Genomic DNA, 23,034 nt, shown 5'->3' on the forward strand with positions numbered 1-23,034 from the left:
GGTGGGGGGCAGCCCTTGAGGGCAGTGGGACTCATGCCAGGGTGTGGCCCTACGGATGTGCTTGGGGCTGGGCTGGCATCTTTCTTTTGGAGAGTAGGAAACCAAGCATAGCACCTCTGGGTGCCCTCAGCTGCCAAGCACAGCTGGCCTTGCAGGAGGGGTTCCCCTGTAAGTCCCATGCCCTAGGCTGGAAACAGGAAGCTAAACAGTCTTCTCAATATAACTAGGCCAGCTGCCCTGGGGGGGGGGGGGGAGAATTGGCTCAGACGGCTGCCTGGGATATGCACTGGGATGAGGCTGTCACTCTACCCCAAGGCTCCCTGCCTCCATTTCTCAGCTCCCAGCTGGACGGCTGGAAGAGGGAGGGACCAAAGAGTAAGGCCAGGCCTGCAGCTCTGCACTCTTGCTGCCTACAGGGCCCGGGAAATGGGGAGCTAGGCCAGTGTGTGGGGGGTGGAGGAGTGGCAGGGACTGCTCTGAAGCATGGGGTAGGCCAGGCCAGGCCAGGGGCAAAGGAAACGGTTCTTTGGTATTTAAGCAACAGAAACCTATTGCAGAAGAGCCGTGTCTCCTAAGCAAAGGAGGAGGGCTGAGATTTCCCCTTTCCAGCAGCTCTGAGGGTCTCAGGGTCCTCCAGGCAGGGCTCCTTCCCCTGCTGCGAGGCCCACACACTAAGGCCTGTTCACTGCAGGCCAGGGCCACAGGGGCAGCAAAGTCGAGGCTGTGAAGAGATCCCGCCAGTGAGAAACCACGTTGCCCAAGGACTGACCTCTGTGGGGGGCCCCCAGACACAGGGACAGCAGCCAGTCCCTGAAAGCAGCATGGGGACGACCAGCCCACTCAAGCCCTCCCCCAGCTAGGCTAGCTTATCACCAGCAGCCCCCACAGCTTCCCTCACAGGCTGGGGATGCTGTGCCCTCAAGGCTGAATATAGAAAATAGATTCTCTCTTGCTAAATTTCATAACTTATAGAAGAGCCTGTAAAGAGTTTAATTTTTTTTCCTGGGAAGAGACAATTTCACCCTGCATTCCGAAGCATCTGCTGAGCCCGGCTGGCCAAGTCCTGCCTCTCTGGAGCAGCTGGTGGGGTTGGGGGGGTGCGCTGGGGCCGCTGCAAGACCCCAGCTCCGGCTGCTCCCCTGTGCTGGCCTGTGACGGAGGGGTCAATGCCTCCAAGTCTCTGGTGGGGGGTGTACGTGGAGGTGTAGTAACAAGGACCTTTGGGCTCTGACCCCCAGGCCAAACCAAAGCTCCCCCAATGTCCAATCACAGCTACGCCTTTCCCTCAAACAAAACAGAAAGTAGGAAACAAGGGTGCCTTTTTAATTGCAATCAAATTTGCCGTCTGAAGTCAGCGTGCTCCCTGAGCCCGGCCCAGGGGCCGGGCACGGCCCAGAGCAGACGGTGCGCCTCACTGCGCCATCGGGGGCCAGGGCATGGCCACTGGGCTTAGCGCCATTGTGTCCCTGAGCCACCGTCTCCTCTGCAGGTGGCCCAGCCTCCGGTGCCCGGGACAGGGGAGGCGGGGCAGAGGGCGAGGTGTGAGCGCTCACACCTTCGCACACGCATGCAGACTTCCCCCATGTTCGCATTTGTTCCTTCTCCTCCTTTGCTAAGACGGTCAGATAGCACTGTGAAGCCGCGGCTGGGCAGGCGCCGGCGGCACAGGGGCGCCGCCTACTTCTGTATCTGGAACAGGAAGAGCCGCAGGTTGATGTTCTTGGCGGCTAGCAGCTTGTTGCACTCCACAGAGTCGACGATGGGCAGCGGCACGTAGTCCGTCTCGTTGCTCTCGTTGGTGAAGACGAAGTGGTAGATGACGGGGCTGATCTTCACGTCATCATACGGGCCCTTGAGCAGCAGGAAGGAGCACTCCAGGGGCGCCGTGACCTTGCTCTTGAGGAGGAGCTGGAAGGAGAGCGTGCGCTTGCACGACAGGTTGGGGTTACGTTCTGAGTCGTTCACACGCGCCTTCAGGACCCACGTCTGGTTCAGAACCGTGAACCTTGGCGTCTCGTAGTACAGGCGCGTGATGAAGTCATCCGTGCGGTACGGCCGAAACTGGACCTCTGTGGAGACAGACAGGCCGGGAAGAGCCGGCAGTCAGTGTGGGCGGGGCCGCGTGGCGGCGCCTTCCAAAGGCCGAGCGAGGATAAAGGCTCAGCCAGGGAGGAAGGCAACTTACCAGGAGGACACAGCGTGCTCTACTTGTCACAAGGCAAATCAAACGCAATTATGGCAAATGGAGGCGCACACAAGCTTGGGGGAAACAACTACAAACAGAAGTAACACGCATTAGCTGCAGGGAGTCCAGAGGCTGAAAGAAGTGAGCGGCCGACCCTCGCTGGCCTCCCCCTTTGCCTCCCCCAGGGCCCAGCCCGGGCAGAGGGAGGCCCCCCCCAGGGGCGTGGGTAAGCAGACACACAGACAGGATGCGTTCTGAGAACAAGTGCACTTTATTGGTTCCGGTACAGAGCTGCCAGAAGAGCCGGCGGGCGGGCAGGCACGTGGCACATGAGCCTGCATGGGGCGCAAGGCAGAGCGCTGGCGTGTGGCCCAGTGCTGGGCTCCTGTGCTGTCACACAGTTCTCTCAGCACAGCCCGGGGCCCATGGCCCACGAGTCCCTCCACGGAGGCGGCCAGTCCTTCCTGTGTGGACGGGGATCCCTGCCCAGCCACCGCCACAATCATGATGCCTCGGCCCGCCCAGACCCACAAGGCCTGGCCTGGACTGTCTGTGCCATGGCGCCCACCAGGGCAGCTGAGGCTGCAACTAACCAGGGGCCATGACCTTCTGCGGCTGAGGCTGCCGGGCCCTTCGCCTCTCGGGCCTGTGCAGGCCCACACCTAGCCAGGCCTAGTCCAGGCAGCATGGCGTGACTGGTTGCCTGTGACCGCCCTTGATGCTCTGAGCCGGCTGCCTGGTGTGGGCTGAGCAGTAGAGGGCCGTAGTCTCCCTGAGTGGCCCCAGTGTCAGCAGGTGCTTCTTGCTGTTCTCTGTATCTGGACCAGGCCCTGGCCTGGTTCCTGCTCCCCAGCATGTCCAAAAGCAGTGGCAGTGGCCAGGAGAGCCCATGAGATCCAGTGGGCCTGAGCGTGGTCCAGCCTGCCCGTCCCTGGGCGTCCACTCCCAGCTCTGCATTTTGAGCTGAGCACCCTCAGCTCATTCAGGTGCCCCGCCCCTGAGAATCTTCTTGATGGCCTCAGGAGACCCGTGGCCACTGCAGTAACTGCCTGCAGGCAGGACCGGATGTGCTGAGTACTCTTCTTGCCTTTGGCTCCGCAGGGCAGGCCCCTAGCTGCCGGGCCCACCGAGACACACCCACCTTCTGCTTAGACACTGACTGTCCCAAGGGCTGTGCAGCCCCACGCAGTAGGATGCCACCTTGTTAGGGTGGCAGGGCCAGGGCAGGGAAGACAGGTGAGAGGGCCTCTGAGAGCCATGCAGGTGCCTCCGGGTCCTGCTCCGGCCCCTCCCCTGTATGGCCTCTGGCACGTCTTCTCCCCATTTACCAAAAGCTTGTCCAGAGCCTGGCCACCCAGCATGGCCTGTGCCCACTGCTCCCCAGGCTTCCAGCCGCCCCCCCAGCCTGTGCGGCATGCAGTGGGCGGCGGGGCGCCTCACCTGTGTAGCCGATCTTCTCGAAGCTGAGCAGGCTGAAGATGCTGTTGTACAGCTGCATCTCCTTGCGGTGGCTCTGGTCCATCTCGTCTAGGATCTCCATCAGCTCATTGCCCGTCTTGGTCGGGTGGGCACATGCAGCCTCATGCACCGTCAGCTCGTGGAAGGGGCCATGCCACGGGCAGCCGATGCGCTTGTATTTGCACTGGGTCACCCTGGGGAGGAGGCGAGCACCGTGGTCATGGCCTGTGCCCTGTGCGAGGTGGCTCTGCCCAGTGGTCCTCCAAAGGTGGGCCTCTGCCCGGCCCTGCTCATACAAATTACCCCTTGAAGGACATAGTCACCGTGCACTGGCCCCCAGGAAGGGGTCAGTGTGTGTGAGAAGCCGACAGAAAAGGAGCATGTGACAGCTGTGAATACACATGCCACCTACACCCTTTGCTGGGAGGGCTCTCTTGCTTGGCAACAGTGGCCACTGACCTCGGCGTTGGACCCTACGTAGTTTTGAGCTACGTGAGGCTCGTTGGCCTGAGCCCACTGGCAGACAGCAGCGTCAGCCAGCAGGGCCTGGGTAGGGGTGCCCATGAAGCTTCACGCTGAACTCCCAGAACTGGCCATGCTCTCCTGGGCCCAAGGACACCAAGGACAGAGAGCCTTGAAGAGGCCCCCATGCAGCCAGAGAGCCCTGGAGAGCCAGGGTGATGTCCAAACAGCCACTGGGTCCAGATCACAGCCCCCTACCCTCCGTGGGCCCCACCCTGCCCCCTCCAGGGCCTGGGCCCTGAGCAGCTTCACCCTGGCCCATTCCCTCCAGGTTGTCCTGGGCAACCCCGGAGCCAGGGCAACAAAGACCGGAACGTCCCCCGTGCTGGGGCCTCGCCTGCACCAGGGTGGCCTCCAGCCCCATCCTGGGCCCCACGCTGTGGCTAAGCCTCTGGCGGGCAGGCCGGCCCAGGAGGTTACCTGTCCTGGCACTCCTCTTTCTGGTGCCTCTCCAGGAGGGAGCGGGGAAACTGGCGCAGGCAGAAGCCACACTCGGAGGGCAGCTCGCTCACGGCCTTCTCCACAGCCAGGTTGCGGCAGCAGAGGCTCTTACTGATCTCGCAACGACAGTTGGGGCACGTGGCCTGCTCCTCCTTCAGCCGGGCATCTGCTAGTAGGTGGATAAAACAGCCAGCGCACATCAAGTGACCGTTAGTACACTGCGAAGAAGGAGAGGGAGATGAGCTCACAGACCTGCAGGACGTGCACGCACCGGCCTGCCCTGCCGACTCCAGCTGCAGAAGGGGCTGCTGGCGAGCAGAGGCAAACAGAGCCCCTGCTCAGGAGGAGCGGCCCTTCCTCCTGGAACACAGCAAACACACGGCCAGTGGGGTTCCTGTGGAGAGGCAGGTGACTCAATGGTGGCCCTTTCGTGGCTCGCAGAGGTTACAGAGCTCCACTGAGGCAGGCCCACTAGCGGTGAGGGGGTTTTGGCCGCATGGGGGCTTGGAACTTTTTCCTGTCCCAGGGGCCAGGGACTGTCTCAGGGGTCCTAGAGGCTGTGATTTTGGGACACCTACAGGAACACAGACTCTTGTCCGGGCGTGGCAGCAGTACTTAGCCAGCAGGTGCTGAGTAGCAGCGGACACTGCTCCCCTGCGCTGGGGGCTAGGGGCCTGGCCCCTCCACTCCAGCTCTCCTTGGCCAGCACAGGTGTGAAGGCAGCTGCCACCCACCCAGCGAGGCTTGCGTCCTGCAGGGACCTTCCTAAAAGCTAGTGGCACAGAGGTGTGGCAGGTGGGGAGGACTTGCTGGCCTGGGAAAAGGGTGTGTGGGCACAGCACGTGCCTGGAGGAGAATGGGGGCTACAGGCAGGACAAACTGCTGACTTGGGTCAGTAGGAGGTAGGTCCCCTTCCTCTGAACACGCAGATGTGAGGCCCAGACACTGCCTGTCGGCAACTGCCCCCTGCTAGGAGTCCTTGTGCATGTGGACAGCCAGCTGCCAGCTCAACTCCAGTCTTGGGTCTCTGGTTCCACACATACGTCCTGAGTGCCCACTTGGTGCCATCCAGAGAACTCCACAGGCTGTGGGCCTGGCCCTCCAGGGGTAGGAGAGACCCACAGAGAAACCAAGAGATACAAGGGCAGACTTGAGCTGAGCATCCCCTCGGGGCAGACACAGCTCCCCAGGCCTGGCCCTGGCTGGTCAATACCTGCAGGGGAAGAGGTTAGGGAATGCTGTGGGGGGGCAGCTGGGGGTTCTGCTGAGGGTCGCTGGATTTCCACTTGGAGACTCTCCCCAGCCAACTGAGGATGAACGGGCAGATGGCGCTATCATAAGCCTGCCAGCAGCTGGCCTGGGCTCACCAGCCGTGGCAAACCTCCAGAAAGCTACTGGGCCACAAGCTTCCCTTGAGGTCCAAGGCATTTCTCGGGGGGCAGGGGGGCTGCAGTGCAGTAGAGGCCTGACCACACCCACACACGTGGGATCCTCGGTCAACACCAGCTGCCATCCCATCATTTCAGGGGTCTGCGCACCCTGAGCTGAGGAGCTGGTGGGAGGCTGAGGGAGCTCTTGGCACCTCTGTGCTGGGCCTGGGGGCTAGTGAGTGATGGGACTTACATGCTGAGGGCCAGTGCAGGTGGGAGGGCTGGGGACAAAGGCCTCATTCACAGAATCCATGTCCACGTCAACACCACAGATTATCAGTACTAAAAATCTCAATTTCTAAGGCCAAAAATTAAAATGTGCAAGATGAGGAAGGGGAGCTGGCTGGGCTCAGGTTTGGAGGAAACGGGCCTGGCAGGGGTGGGCCAGTGCCAGCCTTGGACACATGGGCTGGCTGGGGGTGGGGAATCCCAGCTGGGATGAGCTGAGGCCTGCTCACAGGAGGAGCAGGCTGGAAAAGCAGTCTATCCTGTCCACCCTCAGGGGCTGATGAAGCCAGAGACACGGTGAGTGAAGGGGAGGGCAGGGGACACAGACAACATAGGCCCCTTCCACCCGGTGGGAGGCAGAGACCAAGGGCCCAGGGCACGTGTTTAATCACAGCCCCCGCCAAGGGCCTGAGCGCGGCAGAGGCCTGGCTTCACCAAACCACAGTCCCTGAGAGAAGACTGTTGGAGTTTGCAGAGGCATAAAGGGACGGTGCTCACGCTCACCTAGCTACTTATTCATGGGAGGAGGAAACTTCAGGGTGTTCTTTGGAAGGGAAGCCACAACCACTGCCTGGCACCTCCAATGAGGAAGCCTGGCTGGACACCAAGACCCTTCACTTCCAGGGCCTGCAGGATGCCAACTATGAGACCCCCAAGGCCTGGGGGCCCCACACCACAGACTCTAGTTCTCGATGCCTTCTGGTGAGAGGCTGCCTGGGCAGGGCCCAGCTCTGTAGCCATCACTTGCCTGAGAACAGCAACAGAACCCACCTGGCTTCTCTTCTCTCTCAAGGTGGCCCAGCCAGGGTGTGGGGTTGAGGGTGAGAGACTTGGATGGAGTTCTAAAGCCTCCTGAGGTTGCCAAGTATATGACGCCTACCTCCCAGCACTGCCCTGAAAGTCCACTGCTCTGGCGCAGAGGGGTGACCTGCACACCCCTCCCAACAGGTCTCTTCTAGCGCCTGTGGGCTGCAGGAATATCCAAGCTCCCAGGCTAGCTTGCACCCACTTCCTCCTGGAGCCTTCCGATGCAACACAGGCTTAGGTGATAGGACACCATGGAGAAGCAGTACTGACTTTTGCTCTCCTCTGGGTTGCCCCTCAGGCCCCAATAGCTCAGTTGTGAGCCGGAAGACTGAGCCAGCAAGATGCTGCAGAGTGTTGCTGGCCCAGCCAAGGGACAAGCAGATGTCTACATGCAGCCAGCACCTCACCAGTTACCCAAGGGATGCTCCTGGGTAAAAACCAGGTGGCTGGTCTGGGCCTGGCTGACACCCAGCCCATGTGGTTTGTCCACAGAGCAGGGTAGATCACCATGCTCCAGAGCCCTCCCCCCATCCAGGTCCTCCTTGACCTTCTAAGCAAGACTCCCGACTCCACATGCAGGCCTGGCCAATTGGTAACGCAGACTTAGCCTCCTCAGCGGCGGGGCTGGACTGTACCTACCCTGACTTGCCCAGCCAGAACCTGATTCCCAGACGACTCTGTACAACGCCAGCTGCACGGCAAGCCTCTGATGGACAGCTAGGGGAGGCCAGAATGCCCCACTCAACATGCTAGAGCCAAGCCCCCAAGAGCCTGGGTACCCCAAGAAGCAGCTCCTGCAGCACCCACCCAGGCTGCCAGGAAAATCCTGCTGGTAGGAGGGGCAGGAAGAGGGGCACCCCAATTCAGAACATTGTAGGCCTTCCCAGGACAGATGCTGGCTTAAACTCTAGCCCACAGGTCACCAGGAGCATGACCCTGGGCTTGTTGCTTTCTACCCTGGGCTTGCTGCTTTCTTCCCTGGGCCTCACTTTCCTCAGAAACAAAGAGCGACAAAGACAGGACTGGCCTCATCATGTGCTAGAGAGATGGGATGAGACACCTAGACAGCATGGCTCAGCCCCCAGCACATGACAGGAACAGAATAAACACCCACCATGGCCATCACACAGCAGAGCCTGGCCAGCCCCTCACACGGCCCCCACCTGCAGAGCCTTAGAAGGGACTCCTGGCACAGGCATGTGATTACAGCAAAAGCCCCTCCCTCACCCCCCGAGTCCCCAACCCCACCCAAGCCACAGCAATATCCTCCAAGCCCCTCCACAAATAGCCCAGGAGAGGGCATTTGTATGTGTCCTCTCAGGACACCACCCAGCAACCCCTCCCTCCACCCGGCCACCAGGAGCTCATGTGCACCCAAGCCAGCCCCCCCCCGCCCCAGGGCTAAGGGGGAGCTAAATGTGCCATCCAGACTCATGAGGAGGAGCCCTGACCTCAGGCCTTGGGCTGCAAAAGGGCCGTAGAAAATGATCCCCCCCCAACTCCTGGAAAAAAAGCCTTGGTCAATAGGCTTTTGAGGCTCTCTTTTAAGCCTGGAGTGCATGGTCCCCTCAAATACTGGGGGCTCCAGGAAGGCTTGGCACCTAGGCCCATGTGAGCAGCCCACCCTCTAAAGCACAGCTAAGGGGATTAACCCCAAAACTGCTGCTCAGCCCAGCTGGAGGAACCCCTCATCAGGGCTGCAGGGCACCCCAGGTCCCCGATGTTTGGCTTGAGGTCTCCTCAATATCTTTATTCAAGGGGTCTAAGAAGAGACCTCACTGTGTCCAAGAAACCCAGCTGTTTTAGGTAAAGCCAGGACTCTAACACTCTAACACTGTAGGTTTCGGGTTTGAAGTCCTGGACCAATAGCTCCTGATATCACACCTCAAGAGCTAGGACGCGGATGGGAACCAGTCATTCCCATAGCCAGGTTCTTGTTCAGAATGTAGACAATCCAGATTGAAAGGCAACTCAAATGACAAGTAACCACCACAAAACACACAGCTTCTCATGTAGCCAAAGTTCAGAAACTTTCTCCTCTCGATGCTCTTGTTCTGGACACCTAAGCAGACACATCTCCATAGCTCTATTCTGCTACCTTTCTTACCTCAAAGCCTGAGCCAGGAGCTAGGCAAGAGGATCCCAGGCCAGCTGGGTGGGCAGCCCCATGGGGGATTCCCTAAACATCATTTAGAACAGAGTCTGCAGCACCAGGCATGCTGACAACCACTGGGGGCTCCCCAAGGCCTGTGACCACACTGGCTGGGGCCTGGGCAAAGATGGGCCCACCCCTGCTTCCTAGGCCTTTTACCAATGTGACTGCCAGTCAAGTAGCCGGTTTCCTTGTGCCAGGGCCTGAGCTGAGTCCTGAGGGAGAAAGGAGACCTTAGAGGTGAGAGGCCCAGCAAGACATACCCACCCCTCCCACAGGGCAGAAACTGGCAGGTACCCCCGTCAAGTGAGGACAAGCATCCTGTAGCAGGGAGAGAGGATGGCCACAGCTGGGGGCCACTGCCTCTGTGGGGCCCTAGAAGAGAAGCAGGAGTGGGGAGAGGGCACGCAGGCAGAAGGGACACAGGAGCAACAAGTTGGAGGAGGGGGTGTGCTGCTGGTAGGCCCAGGTCTGAGGCCAGGACTGGCAGGCCAGAAAGCCAGTTGGGGGCCATATTCTGTGACAACCCCTTCACTACTCCTTCCCGGATGGGGAACTTTTCTGGCTGAGAATGTGGTGAGGGGTGGGGGAGCTATGTGGCTGGTCCACAGCTCAGGGCCTCAGCTGATGTCAGCAGAGTCCTACCAGGTGTATCGTATGGAGAACACATTGGGCCTTGTGTGAAGGCTGGGGGAGAGCCTGGGAAGAAGATCACGCTGTAGTTTCAATGCTCCAGGTACCACCAAGGCTGTGTCTCCTCCAGAGCAGGCAGTCACACACACAGGGGGCAGGTCACACCGCCCTGGTGCCACAGTTCTGCATCTACGGCAGACGCCCTGTTCCCCATCCTGCGTAAGTATCCCTGCTCCAACTCCGGCCCTCCTGCTCCCCCCCACCGCCCCCGTGCCTGCCCCAGTGGCTGCCTGGGACTCTAGAAAGTGGCCCCATACCCTGTCAGGCCAGTCCCCAAGGACACACCCAACACCCGCACAAAGAACATCAAAGCCAGCACCTGCTGTACCCAGTCTGTCCCTGACCTGACCTAACTTAAAGTAGGCCATGGCGAAAACCATTTGCATGAGTGCCTTGCTCTTACACCAAAGCAAGTTTCCCAGCCCAGATGTGCTAGATGTGTGGGAGAGCCAGCTGTGTGGAGCCAGGGGCTCAGACTCAGGAACAGGTGGATAAGTCTGCTGACGGTGATCTGTGGCCACCACCACGGCTCCCCTGGTGGCATGGAGGTGGGGTCTGGTGGCCACAGGGCAAGCTCTCAAGTTACCATACACTCAGCCAACTCCAGAGGCCCATGGAGCTGTCCCTTACAGACTCAGCCAGGCACAGTGCACAGGGCTCACCATGGCCCCTGACTATTCTCCTCACCCCAGAGCTGGGAACCATCTGAGACAATCCCCAGACACACAGCATGGCTGGTGCCTGCTCCAAGCCATGTGTCCTGGTGAGGTCAGGAGAAATGTTGCTGGCACGTCACATGCCTGAAAGCAGCCCAACAGAAATGGCTGGTCAACATGGCTCACCAAAGGCCCTTAGAAACGGAGGGGCTGAGCCCAGGCCAAGAGGTAATGGCCAGTAGTGGGCCCCAACCAGGGACACACAGAAAGCTGTGGGCCTGCCTGTTTTGAGACAGCATGTGTAGGGCCTAGGCCATTCATGACCAAATTCTCCTGGGAGTAAACCCAGCTCAGATGCGACCAGGCAATGGCCCAGGTCTCCAGGCCCATCCCAACCACTACCCTCAATGTCCCCATCCAGGGTTGTATGCAGCAGGGAGCCACCAAGAAGCCTTCCCTCCTTCCTCCGGTTCATCCCTCGGGCCCCTCACTGGCACTGCTACACATCCAAGCCAGGTGTGCCCCCCACCCATGGCATGGCTTCCAGTAGCCGAAGAAGCCAAGTGGTGACTCGTGGAAGGACTCTACTCAACCTTTCTAGAGTCAAGGGCTCTGCTACTGATCACATGTTCTAGAGCTTTCTCCAGGCCTCCAGAGATGAGAGCGAACAACTCCCTACCAAGGCCCGGCTGTCACTTGGGAAGAATAGAGGTGGAGCAGGGGGGCCAGTACCATAGCCTACAGCTTAGCATCATGGGTTCTCCTTGCTTAGCAAGCCTGTTTCCAGGGAAGCTGCTCAGCACAGCCCACTAGGCCATGGGGAGGACCACAGGTCAGGGCTGTCACAGCTGCTTAGCTGACTGCCTCCAGCCCGCCCAGGACAGAGCTCAGCTGCAGCACAGTGTGGGCCGGTTTGAACCAGCCAGGCTCACAGGCCCCATCACAGTGGCTGTGGTCAGAGGCAGAGCTTTGGCTCTGTGCTGAGTGGACCAGGAGGCAGCACCATGCAGCCTGTTATCATGCCATCATGCCAGGTCCAGGTCTAGCCCACTCACAGGAGGGGGGGGGGCAAATTCCCCTGGGACCCTCCCCCCACCCATGGGAGGTTTAGCTTTTTGGGGCTCTCATTTAAGACCCAAGCAAGGAAGAATTCTTCCACCTGAGAGAATCAAAAGGTCACGGGCAAGGGAAAAAGGGGCTGGAGAGGGCCCAACTCCTGACGGGTACCTCCAAGGCTGAGGGGCTATGGGAAGCAGTCCCCCAGTTGGGTCAGAAGACCTGCGGTATTCCTGAGCTAGGGCCTCTCTCCAGGATAGGTGGAGAGCCAGTATCCTCCACCCAAAGAACTCAACCCACTTCCCTGCCAATGCCTTCTCTTTCCTCTCTGTAACCTGGGCACATCAGGGTCCTCCTAAGCTACCTCACGCCAAAGCAGGAAAGGACCTGGCGATCTAGAGGCTGGGGAAATGGCAACCCAGGTTAGCCTCGCGCTGCTTACTACAAAAATGGCCCTCTCACCCATGGCCAACAGTTTCAGTAATAGCAGGAAAACAAAGCCCCATCAGCTATGACCAGCTCCTGTAAGTGCAAAGAAAGGTGATAAAGAACCTGTTCCATTCCTCAAAGGGGTTCTGTGTAGAAGGGGTATCAAAGTCAGAGGTGGGAGGAGGTGTCCAGGTGGAGAGAAACAGGCAAACAAAGAAGGCACACAGTAAACTGACTTGGGCCAGAGCATGGCCCCTGCTGCTATGTGCTGCACATGTAAGACCCACCTGGGCCAAGGACCCTCTCTGATGGCTGTGGCTGGCTAAGCACTGAGTCCAGCCACCATTCTGGATCCTCACATGGAAAAAGGGGGGTGGACACACTTCTTGGAGTGCTGGTAGCCTAAGAAGCCAGGCCTGGTGTGGGTAAGGCGGGATAGGGTGGGAGTCTAACTTAGGGCATAGCGTGTCTGGAAAGCACAGCATGAGGTCAGGCTGGGACTAGAAAAGGGACCCAGGCTGGGGCTTTGAAGGTGGTTCATCCAGACCAGGAATGAAGGGAAGGGAGAGGGGAGGGAAAAAGATGATCCCATCCCTTCGATGTTCTTCCAAAATGAAAGGAAAAGAGAATTCTTTCAATTGGAAGATAGAAGATATACAAGAGAAGCTTGAAGACAGCTTTCGGGGGTGTGGCTGCTACAAGAATAGAGAAGGTCTTGAGTGAAGAGGAAACACCAGGGTCTCCGACTCCAGGGAGCTCAAGAATGGGGGAGTAGACTCTGGGGGGGGGGCATCTGTCACCAGAACTTGGGGAGTGTTGAGGTGGGGGCAGCGGGGAAGGCTGAAAAATAAAGCAGCGGAAAGATAAGAGTCGAATGGAGAAACAAGGGAAGTCAGAACAAGAAAGAAACTGGTTATGAGTATGAAGTCCTGAGAGAAGGAGAATGAAGCGCCTCCGAAGACAGACGCCAGGAGTCCCGACTACTGGGCCCCGGAGCTCAGACCTGGCTTCCGAGGGCACGCGGTGCACGGGGCGGGGGGTGGGGGGGGCGGCCGCGGCAGGGCTGGAGCCGGGCTGGGTCGGGGTCGGGCCGGCGGCCCTACCTGGTACACGGAGGCCTTAGGCAGGTCCAGGCAGACGGTGCAGCACAGCACCGAGTAGAGCCGCTCCTCCAGCTTTCCGCTGCCCGCCGCCGCCGCCGCCGCCGCCGCCTCGGCTGCCTCGGCCGCCCGCAGCCGCTTCTTAGGCGGCGCGTCTGGGTCGCCGGCCGCCTCCTGCAGCTGCCGAGCGCCGGCCAGGCCCGCCTCGTCCGGGAGCCCGGGCCCCGCCGCCTCGCCCAGCGCCGCTGCCGCCGCCGGCCCCGCGGCCGCCCCCGGCCAGCCCGAGCCCCGCCCGGCCCCAGCCGGGATGGCGTCAGCGAGCCCCGCGGCCGGCCCGCCCCCGCCGGCCTCCTCCGCGCCGGACATCGCGGCCGGTCGGCCCGGCGGGCGGGTGCCGGCGCGCACCCGCGGCTGGAGGTTAGGGGCGCCGCGCGCTCCCGCCGCCCTCTCGCTGCCGCTGCGACCCCGCAACCCCACTCCCTGCGCCGCCGCCTCAGTGGGTCCGGCTCGCGCGTCGCCTCGAAGCCGCCGCGGCCACCGACCCCGGCGCGGCCGCCATCTTTGTTTTCGCTGCGCGCACCCCCTGCCGCCGCCACCGCCCCCTCGGTCTCCCAGTCACGTGACCCTGCGGGGCCAATGGGAGCGCCGCTCAGCGCTAGACGGAACGTCCGTCAGACCCAATGGGCGCGCAAGGACGCCCGAGGGCCCGCCCCTGCAGAAAGTGGGCAGGAAGGGGGCGGGGCCCAGGGCGACCTGCGGAGGGGCGAGCGCCCGGGACGTGGAAATCCTGGGGTTGGGGGCGTGCGCGCCGCTTCCGGTCCATCTAGGGTGCGGCCCACAAGCCGAGGGCCATCCGGATGGTGGGCATCCCTGGATCCCCACGTCGGGGTGCGCTTGCGCCTTTGTCCTCCACACTCAGGTTTGCGTGCACGCTGGGGAAAGAAACCCTGCCGGCCACTCTATCCCTCTTGTGTGGGACCAGGTGTGCTTCCACAGCACCCAAGCATAGGTACTCCCCGAGAAAGGGCTCCAGACCCCGAATTTAAACCACCGTTCTGCCTAATGCCCGGGTTGGAAACTGAAGAGGGGTCCACTGAGGAAAGTGAGGGTCTTGGGAAATCAGGACTTGCCTTGCACAGACCAGAAGGCAAATGAGTACGTGTCAAGTCAGCTCTGAGAGGGAATGTGCATTTCTGAGGACAGCTGTAATACAGGTGTAGTACAGTCCTCTTCTTTCTCCACCCCAACCGGCAGCAGGTGAAGGTCACTGTCCCAGGGGGCCACCTGCCAGGTTGTGCAAGGATATTCAGAGCTCCACCATGTCGCAGGCCCCAGGACTAGGTCTCAGTCTAGGGGCCCTCCTGACAAGGGTGCCATTAGGAGGTCAGGCTGAGTGAGGCCCCAGGGCTAGTTCCGGTGCACCCAATTTTTGCACAAGGAAAGCAGTTGCTGTGCTGGAGATTTAGAAAGCTCACTGGAGGACCCCTCGATCCCTTTCAAGAATGGGCAGATTCCATATTCCTGCTGTATCCCTAAGGTTTATTGTAGACCAAGCCTCTCTCTGGATCCAAAAGCAATGCGTGCCCAGCATCAGCCCCAAAATGTGCCTGGGACCCCATTTTCTTCATTTTGGTCTAGGTGAGTGCCCACACTCAGCCAGAGGAGGGCAGTGCCCAGACTCAACCTCCTGACCAAGGTATCATCCTGTAGCAAGCTCTCTTTGGGAGGCAAGAGAGTCCATCCTAGGGAGGAGGCCCACAGGAGCAGGCCTGTGGGAGGGGAAGGTGGTAGCCAGGGCAGAAGCCCCACCTTGCTGTCTCCAAACATCACTCCCACTGCAGGCGCTGTGTGTGCAGGGCTCGGTGGTAGGCCCAACTGCCTGCGGCCAGGGCCCAGCGACAGATGTCCTCCTTTGGTAGCAGCAGCAGTCTGTCTTCCTCCAGCCGGCTCAGGAGGCCTGCAGCACCCAACATTGCGCCCCCCCACATTCCATAAGCGTTGGTTGTGAAAACGGCCACAATGAGGATGGTTACTGCAACCACCAGCACTACTGCCTGACCAGCCACAGAGCGGCCCTCAGCACCAAGGTGGTCACCGGCCACTGCCAGCACCATCCCTCCTCCCAGGAGCAGGTTGGCAGAGGAACGGTCCCCATTCACCCAGTGGAAATCGAAGGCCAGAAGGGGCAGACCAATGACAGTGGCCACCCAGGCTCCAGCAAGACAGTCTTCATCTGTGCCCAGCCCTGGGGCCAGCATGGTGGCAGAGGCCAAGGCCTGGAGCAGGAAGCCAGCAGCGGCCCCTCGACTTGCCTGTCAGCACAAGGGTAGGAGGAGATGTGGGGAAAAAGAGGCCAGGACCTTCCTTTAAGCAGGGAAAGGTCTGGGGCGAGGTGGGGGTGTCTCATGCAACCCTGGTCCTCAGACTCAATCTCCCACCGCCCTCTCCCTGACTGGGGGAACTGGACCTAATCCCGGTCCTTGCGGTTTGGGAGTCGGACACACCCCTGCCCCATCGCAGTGTACTCACCTGGGCAGTGCTCACGGCTGCACGCAGAGACACCGCTCCCAGTGCCAGGTGGGACAGGGTCGTGCTCCACTCGCTCCAAGGCTTGGGGGCCATGGCACCTCGGGTGGTAGCGAATGTGAAACAGGAAGGGGATCCAAATCTTTGGAGAGGAAGAAAACGCAGAAGCCGGCGCCCAGGAGCCCTAAAGGCAACTCTCCTGGAGTCCCAGGTTCCAGAGCCCCATTTCTAAGTGTTGGGATAGGCTCATCCGAAACTTTCCGGAGCCCTGGGACCACTGGACGCAACTGTGGGGAAGAACCTAGTTACGCCGGGAAAAGAAGGGAGAAAGCGAACCTGACCTGGGTGGGCGTGAGTTCTGGGGCCCTGGAATCCAAGTGGGGGTGCCGGGCCTCGGGGAGAGTCGCGCGCAGGCCCACTCGACCTGATTACTGCGCTCGGGGAGGCGTCGTCTTCGGACCCTGGCCTGGAAGGAGCTACGGCGCAGGCCCTCAGCTGAGCGGCGAGGCCCCGACGCAGCGGCGAGCTGTAGGCCGGAGTCGCCCACCCCGCCGCCTGCCAGTCCGCTCGTCCGCTGCTGCCGGGTCTCCAGCTCAAGCCCTGCCTTGGCCGGGCGCGAACCAACGAGAGGAGCGGAGGCTAGAGCGGTAGGAGGCGGGGCCTGGGCGAAGGGGGCGTTCTAGGAGAGCCAGACAAGGTTGTGAGGGCGGAGACAGGACTAGGAGGAGGGAGCTCTGTCCCAAGATTACGTTATGATACCGAAGTGGTTTGAAGCGATCTGTGGTGAGGGAAGGGGCTGTGAAGGGAAGGGCCCGTAAAAGGGGAGGGTTGTGGGCGGAGCTATGAAGGGAGAGAATGGGCTGTGAAGGGTGTGGGCGGGGCTAAGAGGGGAGGGGGGGGTTCTGGGAGGGGCTATCGCAGGGGGCGGGGCTGTGATGGGATATGGGCGGGGCTGAGAGGGGAAGGGCTGTTGGGTGGGGCTGTGATGGGGTATGGGCGGGGCTGAGAGGGGAGGGGCTGTTGGGTGGGGCTGTGAAGGGGTGTCCGCGGGGCTGAGAGGGGAGTGGGTGTGAGCGGGACTGGGGGGAGCTGGGACCGAAGGGGCTGTTCCAGGGCGGCCAGCCGCGGCGCCTGGGCAGGCCTCCCAGAGGGGAGGTGCGCAGCATGAGGAGGGGTTATGTGGGGACTCCCACGAGCTGTGGGCTCTAAGGGGCGAGGGCGATAGGGTCCTCCGGAGAAGGCTGGGAAGGGTTCCGAGGAGGGGGGGTGTGGAGGCCGTGGGCGCTCTCAGCCTGGTGTCTCAGTGAAGTAGGGGTGGGAGGCGCGGGGCAGGTGTCCGGGTGTGGCCCCGGGGGTCCTGTTTCTGGCACCCCCTTTCCTCGGGCGCGCGCCCTCCACCCGCGGGAGCAGGGCCGTGGGGGCGTCCGCCCCGAGCATGCGCACCGGTTTTGCAGCGCGCGGGCGCGGAGTCGGGGCGCTGGGACGCGGGGCGGCGCGAAGCGGGGCCCTCTGCCGCCCCGCGCTCCCATGTACGCCTTCTACTCCCTGCTCATCTACATCTTCTACAGCCTCTTCCGTAGGGATGGCGGGGCTGCGGCGGCCGGCGACCCCGGGGACCCTGCCCAGGTGAGCGTAGCGGGCGCAGCACGGCCGGCGCCCCCCCTTCCTTAGAGCGGGTTTTGCGGGCCCGCGCAGCGTACGTTCCCGGGGCGCTGACGCTGGGGGGGGCCGTGCGGAGGACCCCGTCTCTGTTCTGGTGTTGGAAGCGAAGACCTCAACTCCCTTGGCCCCAGGTCTCGGAGGGAGGGGGCCCCAAGGCTGCCTACTCAATCCTCAGAGGTCCCGCTCTTCCCTCCCCAGAGTGCGGGTTGCAAGCGCGGGGGTCGCCGCCGCCCCGACCAGCCCACGGCAGAACTGTGGACCGAGCTGACAGGCCTGGTCGGTAGGTGCTGTCGGTGCGCCGGGAGCGCTGCGTCCCCGGGGCCAGAAGGGAACCCCGCCGTCCGAGAGAGGAAGGGGTGCCCGTGACCTCTCTGGGAGGGAGGGACCCAGCAGGTGCCTCCTGGTGGCCTGGCCTCCGACACGTGAGCCGCAAGCCTCGCTTTCCCGCTACCAGGCCTCCCTGGCTGCTCCGAATCTGAGGGTGGGCCGGAAGGGGGAGCAGAGGGCCGCCCTACCGAGGTCTCCCTAGAAGAGGCTCTCGTGCGTCTTGCTGAGTTCCTCTCTGTCCAGCTGGGGGCGGAAGAGAGCTTCGGGAATCCTCCTGACCTGAGCAAGGTGAGCGGGGCTGAGGGTCCTTCTCCAGCTGACCCGTACCCTCTCCACGGTCTTTCTGGTCTCCCCGTGCATGTCACCATCTCAGTCTCCTCTGCTCTGGTTCTTATGCCCTTTACAGCCAAGCGATGTCCCCCCACTGTTGACGGTGACTGGTCAGCTCTTGGCCCTCCTGGCATGGATTCGGAGTCCCAGGGGAAGGCAGGCCCTGTCCCAGGGGACTCAGCCAGCCTTGGATGGGCAGTGCCCCACTCCTGTTGGTGCGTAAGGAGTAGTGAGTTGTAAAGGGAGTGTGTGTAGGAGTGAAGCCCACAGAAATGAGTGGCCCGCGTTCCGAGTCCCACGCCCAGCCTTGTTCCCGAGGTGTCCCTTCCTTCAGGTTAGAGACCTCATCAGTCTTATCTGGGTCCATCCCACCCCAGGATCCCCATCTCAAGAAGAAAGCCCTTCCCTTTCACCAAGCGATGAGGCCCAAGGGCAGAACCCTCCCCAGCTGGAGGAGGACCAGAGGGCTTGGCAGCGGCTGGAGCAGCTCATCCTTGGACAGGTAAGTGGTCCAGAAGGTGACAGGGACTGGGGTGGAGGGGCGGGAAGGAAATGCTCCATGCTGAACCCTTCCCTCCTTCCCAGCTGGAAGAGCTGAAGCAGCAGCTAGAACTGCAGGAGGAGGAGCTGGGCCGGCTGCGTCTGGGAGTGGTAAGGCTGTGGGGTGGGGCTCCAGGATCCAGGATAGTGACTAGAGAGGTGGCCCCAACTTTCAGGTGAGTCTTGAGCGCTTCTCTCTCCGCCAGGGGGCGACAGACTCAGAGAAAAGGGTTCAGCATCTAACCCTGGAGAATGAGGCTCTGAAACAGAGCCTGAGCCTCACTCGGGACCTCCTGCTACACTGGGGCCCTGGCCCCTCTACCAGGGCCCCCCAGGTATTCTCCTTAGTTGCTACCATTCCTGCAGTCTGGGGCTCCTGAACACCTGGCTCCCTGCAACACTGCCCAGGATCTAATGCTGCTGGAACCCTCTCCGCCCTTTCAGGGCCAGAGCCCAGGGGGATAGATAGGCCCTGGGATGGTCTGTGCAAGGTAGCACCCTCAAGGAGACCAATGCCCATGGGAGAACACCTCTGCCCTGTCCTGTGACTGACCCCAGAAAAGCAGAGGGACTTGGGGAAAGGAGTCCTGTATAAAGTTGGGAAACATGGATTCATGACTAGCTCTGCCTGCCCCTCTCAACTTGACATCCCCATCCATGAAATGGGGCTGCTGGCGTGCCCTTCCTTTAGTTCCCTCCTGGCTCCACAGTTGACCTGGCTCCCATCCTTCCTGCAGGAGGAGGCAGAGGCATTGGTGGAGCTCCAGAGCCGGCTTCAGGAAGCCCAGGACACCACAGAAGCACTTCAAGTCCAGGTGGGCTGTGAGCCCAGGGGCCGGGAAGGCTAGGGCACCGGGAGGGGGGTACCTGAGGCAGGGCCTGGTAAGTGCCCTGTTTCCTCAGTGACAGGGGTGGGGTTGGGCGGGACAGCTGGGGGTGCAGGAGGTGCAGCTGCAGGGCCTTCGGGGGGCCCTTCGGCAGCTCCAGCAGGAGACTGAGCAGAACTGTAGAAGGGAGCTGCAGCAGATGCATGGGCAGCTGGCAGGTAAGGGCTGGGACTAGAGGGCTCACGGGAAGGCCACGGGGTCTGGGCTCTCCCTTACAACAAACTCTCCCTGCCAGGACTTCGGGCGCGGATGGTCAGCCTGCGTCAGGGCTGTGGGGACCTCCGAGGACTGGTCAGCACATTTACCCAGAGCTGTCAGTGTTCACTCAGTGAGGCCCGAGGTCAGGTCAGGATCATCTGCCCCCTCTCCAGAACATGCTCTCTGGGCAGCCCGGTCACTGTTCTTCCACGGGGAACCCTTATTCTTTCTTCCCACCCCGGGGAGCTGCCTGCTGAAATGAAGGTGGTAGGCTCTGGAGTCAGAACAGCTTGTGATCTCACATACCCTGGGTGTGATCTCATTTCTGGGTCTCATTTTTTTCTTTTTTTAAAGATTTTATTTATTTATGTGACAGAGAGACAGCCAGCGAGAGAGGGAACACAGCAGGGGGAGTGGGAGAGGAAGAAGCAGGCTCACAGCGGAGGAGCCCGATGTGGGACTCGATCCCCGCACGCCGGGATCACGCCCTGAGCCGAAGGCAGACGCTTTAACGACTGCGCTACCCAGGCGCCCCTCTGGGTCTCATTTTTGCCTGTGCAAACTGGGGTGACAGTAAACCCCTCACAGGATTGCCAACCCCATAGGAGAGAGATATCTTTTTGCCTGATTCTTCTCAGGTTCTGGGTCTCCATCCTGGGCCCACAGAATGATGCTCCTAGGGGCCCGAAGCCACTGAAAGTTATGTCCTCAGCACCCCTCCTCACCCCCAGGTCCTTGACTGTGCCCACTTCCTCACATCCCTATTCCGCCAGGTATCCTGGGCCCTGGGGACGCTGTCAGCTGGCGGGGCTGGGACTCAGCTTCCTGAGGAGCAGCGGGGGCCCCCAACTGGATGCCCGGGGCGGCTGCTGGAGCTCAAGGGTATGGCAGGCTTGGAAAGTGGAGGAAGTGGGGCCTCCCCATGCTTTAGGGCCTGGGAGGCAGCCCACTGATGTGATCTTCATCCCAGGAAATATCCGTGTGCTGTGTCGGCTGAGGCCAGGGACACCCTCCAGCCTGGTGAGCTCGGAGCCTGGCCCCAGTGGCACTGTCACGACCTGCTATCGAGGGCGCCAGCGTCGCTTCCACCTGGACTGGGTCTTCTCTCCAGAGGCCAGCCAGGAGGAGGTGATGCCCCGCCCTTGCACCTGTGCTGGCCTTCCCTCATACTGCCCCCGAGTCAGAAGAGGCTCTGGGTTCCCCTTCATTTGCCTTCCTGTGGCTGAACTCCAGTAAAGGGAAGGGAGCAGGAGGTGCTGAGAGGCAGGAATGACAGCCTAGCTGGGCACCTCCTTTCCTTCCAGAATTTTCCGTTTACATCCTTTGACCAAGCTCTGCAGTTCCAGTGGAAACAAGCCTTCTGGTTTAACAGAAAGGTTATCACTTTAAAAAGTAATTTTTTTTACCAGGAAATTAAGGAAAATGAACTTGTCTGAGATGGTCACTGCTCAGAGAGCTGGCTGCAGAGTGTGGCTAGGGTGCTGCTGTGGTGAGGACAGTGCTGTGACCTCCTTCCTCCAGGCTTACACACTGCTTACTCTTGGTGGAGTGGGCCAGCTGTGAGGGCAGGCTCCCCTCCTTGCCTGTGGCCAAGGAGGCAGTCGGGGAGCAAGGGTGAGCTGGTGGTTTCCAGTCTCAGTGCTCTCCTGCTGCCCACTACAGATTACACTCTCCTTCCTTCCTCCCCTTTCCTGCCAGGCCCAGCTCACCACCTTGCTCCATACTCCCTGTCACTGCCCACATAGACTTTGCCATCACAAGTTCCAAAGGTCAGGAATGGAGGCGATTGTGTAAGGGAGAGAGCTAGCAGAGATTCTGTGTTGGCCTCATAGGGACACAGTGTGAGGAGAATGTCTGGCAGGTGGCCAGGGATCCCTCCCCCACTTTCTGGAGTACCACAGCTGTTTTTCACCTCTCTTTCCCACACACTTCCCCTGGTCTCAGCCTGCATCCCACACTTCAGCCCTGTGCAGGCTCTCTGGCTGCTGCCTTCCAGGCAGTCCTCTGGACAGGGCCCTCCAATTCAATGTGTCTGAATGAAGAGCCAAAGGCATCTTTCACCAAGCCCATTCACCTGTGTTTCCCATCTGTGCAAGGACACCACAGTCCCTCCATCAGTCACCCCCAGTGCTTCCTTCCAGTCATGGAATCTTAGTGACTTCACTGGCAGTTCTGGGTTCTGTCTTCATTGCTGGCCGTGAACACATGAGTAGAACTCACAGGCTACTTAGTTACCAGCCACCTTCTGGGCACAAAAGCTGGCCATGCCGTTGCTCAAAAGGCTGCTGCTGGGGTCCAGTTGCCAAGAGGTTACAAGTCCCAGTGCCCTCTCCTCAGCTGCCTCTCTGTGTACCCTCGCAGGCCAGGGTTCCAGTGATCTTGGCGAGCCACCATCCTGCACACCTGTGGAGCACACCTGTGCACACTTCTGGGCTCATCCTTTAGGTGCCAGGTGCTGCCCTAGTCCTCTTGCCTTGAATCCTCACCACAGGTGGCACTGTAGTCACTTCACAGAGGGAAAACCTTAGGCCAGAAGGAGATAGGTGCTTTGCTTCCAATCACACCTGGGGTTTGAAACTGGCAATCAAGCCCAGCATTTGGGCTCTTGGCTGCTGCTCCTCTGGGCCTCCCAAGTCATCCTCAGAATTCCGGTGCTCCATGTTGCTTGCTCCGTCACATCCCTCCCTTTCTTTGCCTGGCAAATTCTTGCAAATGCCACCTTCTCCAGGAAGCCTCCTCCATTTGTTGGGAGACCCACCCTTCCACTGTGCCCTCCTAGAGCCATCCTTCCTTCACACTGTGTCCCAGGTCCTGGGGCTTAGGACCCCTCCCACCCCTCCCACCCCTAGGTCTTCAGGGAGCTGGAGCCAGCTGTGCTGTCCTGCCTCCGAGGCTACAGTGTCTGCATTTTCACCTATGGTCAGACAGGGACAGGGAAGACCTACAGTATGGAGGTGGGAAGGGGAGACCCTGGGTGGCTCCTGGGGCCAGGGGCTGGGATGTGAGTCTGATGCAGCAACCCCACCCTGTCCCCAGGGTCCACCTGAGGACCCTGGCATAGCTCCTAGGGCACTGCAGTCACTGTACCAGGAGATGGGGACCGGAGGGCAACACCGTGTGACTCTCAGCATGGTGGAGATCTACAACGAGGCTGTCAGGTCAGGACCATGCTACAGCACCTTCTCCTCAGCCTGTGTTCTTCCAGTTACCCTGGGAACCTCAGAAACCAAGCCCTTCCCTTTCTCACCAGGGACCTCCTAGCCCCAGGGCCTCCAGAGCGCCTGGCCGTGAGGCAGGGCCCAGCAGGCCAGGGAGGCATTCAGGTGGCTGGCCTCACCTACTGGGATGTGCCCAACCTGGAGACGCTGCACCAGGTAAGCCTGCCCAGTGGCAAAGCCCCCCCCCCC

The 23,034-nt window shown here is 60.8% G+C and overlaps 3 protein-coding genes across 3 annotated transcripts in view; 1 reads left to right on the forward strand and 2 right to left on the reverse strand.

Annotated features, from left to right (window-relative positions):
- Positions 1 to 1,302: 1,302 nt before the first annotated feature.
- Positions 1,303 to 13,523, reverse strand: CYHR1 (cysteine and histidine rich 1). Its single transcript, XM_040625831.1, has 4 exons — positions 13,161 to 13,523; positions 4,586 to 4,824; positions 3,626 to 3,837; positions 1,303 to 2,069 (listed from the first exon to the last, which is right to left on the reverse strand). The coding sequence occupies exons 1-4, from the start codon at positions 13,521 to 13,523 to the stop codon at positions 1,678 to 1,680; spliced, it is 1,206 nt and encodes a 401-aa protein (XP_040481765.1). The 3' UTR covers positions 1,303 to 1,677.
- Positions 13,524 to 14,679: 1,156 nt separating this feature from the next.
- On the reverse strand, positions 14,680 to 16,316 carry LOC103656647 (cysteine and histidine-rich protein 1). Its single transcript, XM_008684058.2, has 3 exons — positions 16,025 to 16,316; positions 15,687 to 15,825; positions 14,680 to 15,469 (listed from the first exon to the last, which is right to left on the reverse strand). The coding sequence occupies exons 2-3, from the start codon at positions 15,777 to 15,779 to the stop codon at positions 14,984 to 14,986; spliced, it is 579 nt and encodes a 192-aa protein (XP_008682280.1). The 5' UTR covers positions 15,780 to 15,825; positions 16,025 to 16,316; the 3' UTR covers positions 14,680 to 14,983.
- A 751-nt stretch (positions 16,317 to 17,067) lies between these two features.
- The window catches only part of KIFC2 (kinesin family member C2), a 7,210-nt gene continuing 1,243 nt past the window's right edge, over positions 17,068 to 23,034 (forward strand). The window contains exons 1-15 of the mRNA XM_040626133.1: positions 17,068 to 17,309; positions 17,544 to 17,625; positions 17,800 to 17,960; positions 18,079 to 18,217; positions 18,380 to 18,504; positions 18,588 to 18,653; positions 18,749 to 18,877; positions 19,280 to 19,357; positions 19,473 to 19,587; positions 19,665 to 19,774; positions 20,401 to 20,509; positions 20,598 to 20,755; positions 22,477 to 22,581; positions 22,664 to 22,785; positions 22,878 to 23,001. Of these exons, the coding sequence (XP_040482067.1) occupies positions 17,211 to 17,309; positions 17,544 to 17,625; positions 17,800 to 17,960; positions 18,079 to 18,217; positions 18,380 to 18,504; positions 18,588 to 18,653; positions 18,749 to 18,877; positions 19,280 to 19,357; positions 19,473 to 19,587; positions 19,665 to 19,774; positions 20,401 to 20,509; positions 20,598 to 20,755; positions 22,477 to 22,581; positions 22,664 to 22,785; positions 22,878 to 23,001 (1,722 nt within the window). The 5' untranslated portion in view covers positions 17,068 to 17,210. The remainder of the gene's footprint in view (positions 17,310 to 17,543; positions 17,626 to 17,799; positions 17,961 to 18,078; positions 18,218 to 18,379; positions 18,505 to 18,587; positions 18,654 to 18,748; positions 18,878 to 19,279; positions 19,358 to 19,472; positions 19,588 to 19,664; positions 19,775 to 20,400; positions 20,510 to 20,597; positions 20,756 to 22,476; positions 22,582 to 22,663; positions 22,786 to 22,877; positions 23,002 to 23,034) is intronic.

This window comes from Ursus maritimus, unplaced genomic scaffold, assembly GCF_017311325.1.
Source record: "Ursus maritimus isolate PB19 unplaced genomic scaffold, ASM1731132v1 scaffold_9, whole genome shotgun sequence".
NCBI classification, from domain to species: Eukaryota; Metazoa; Chordata; class Mammalia; order Carnivora; family Ursidae; genus Ursus; species Ursus maritimus.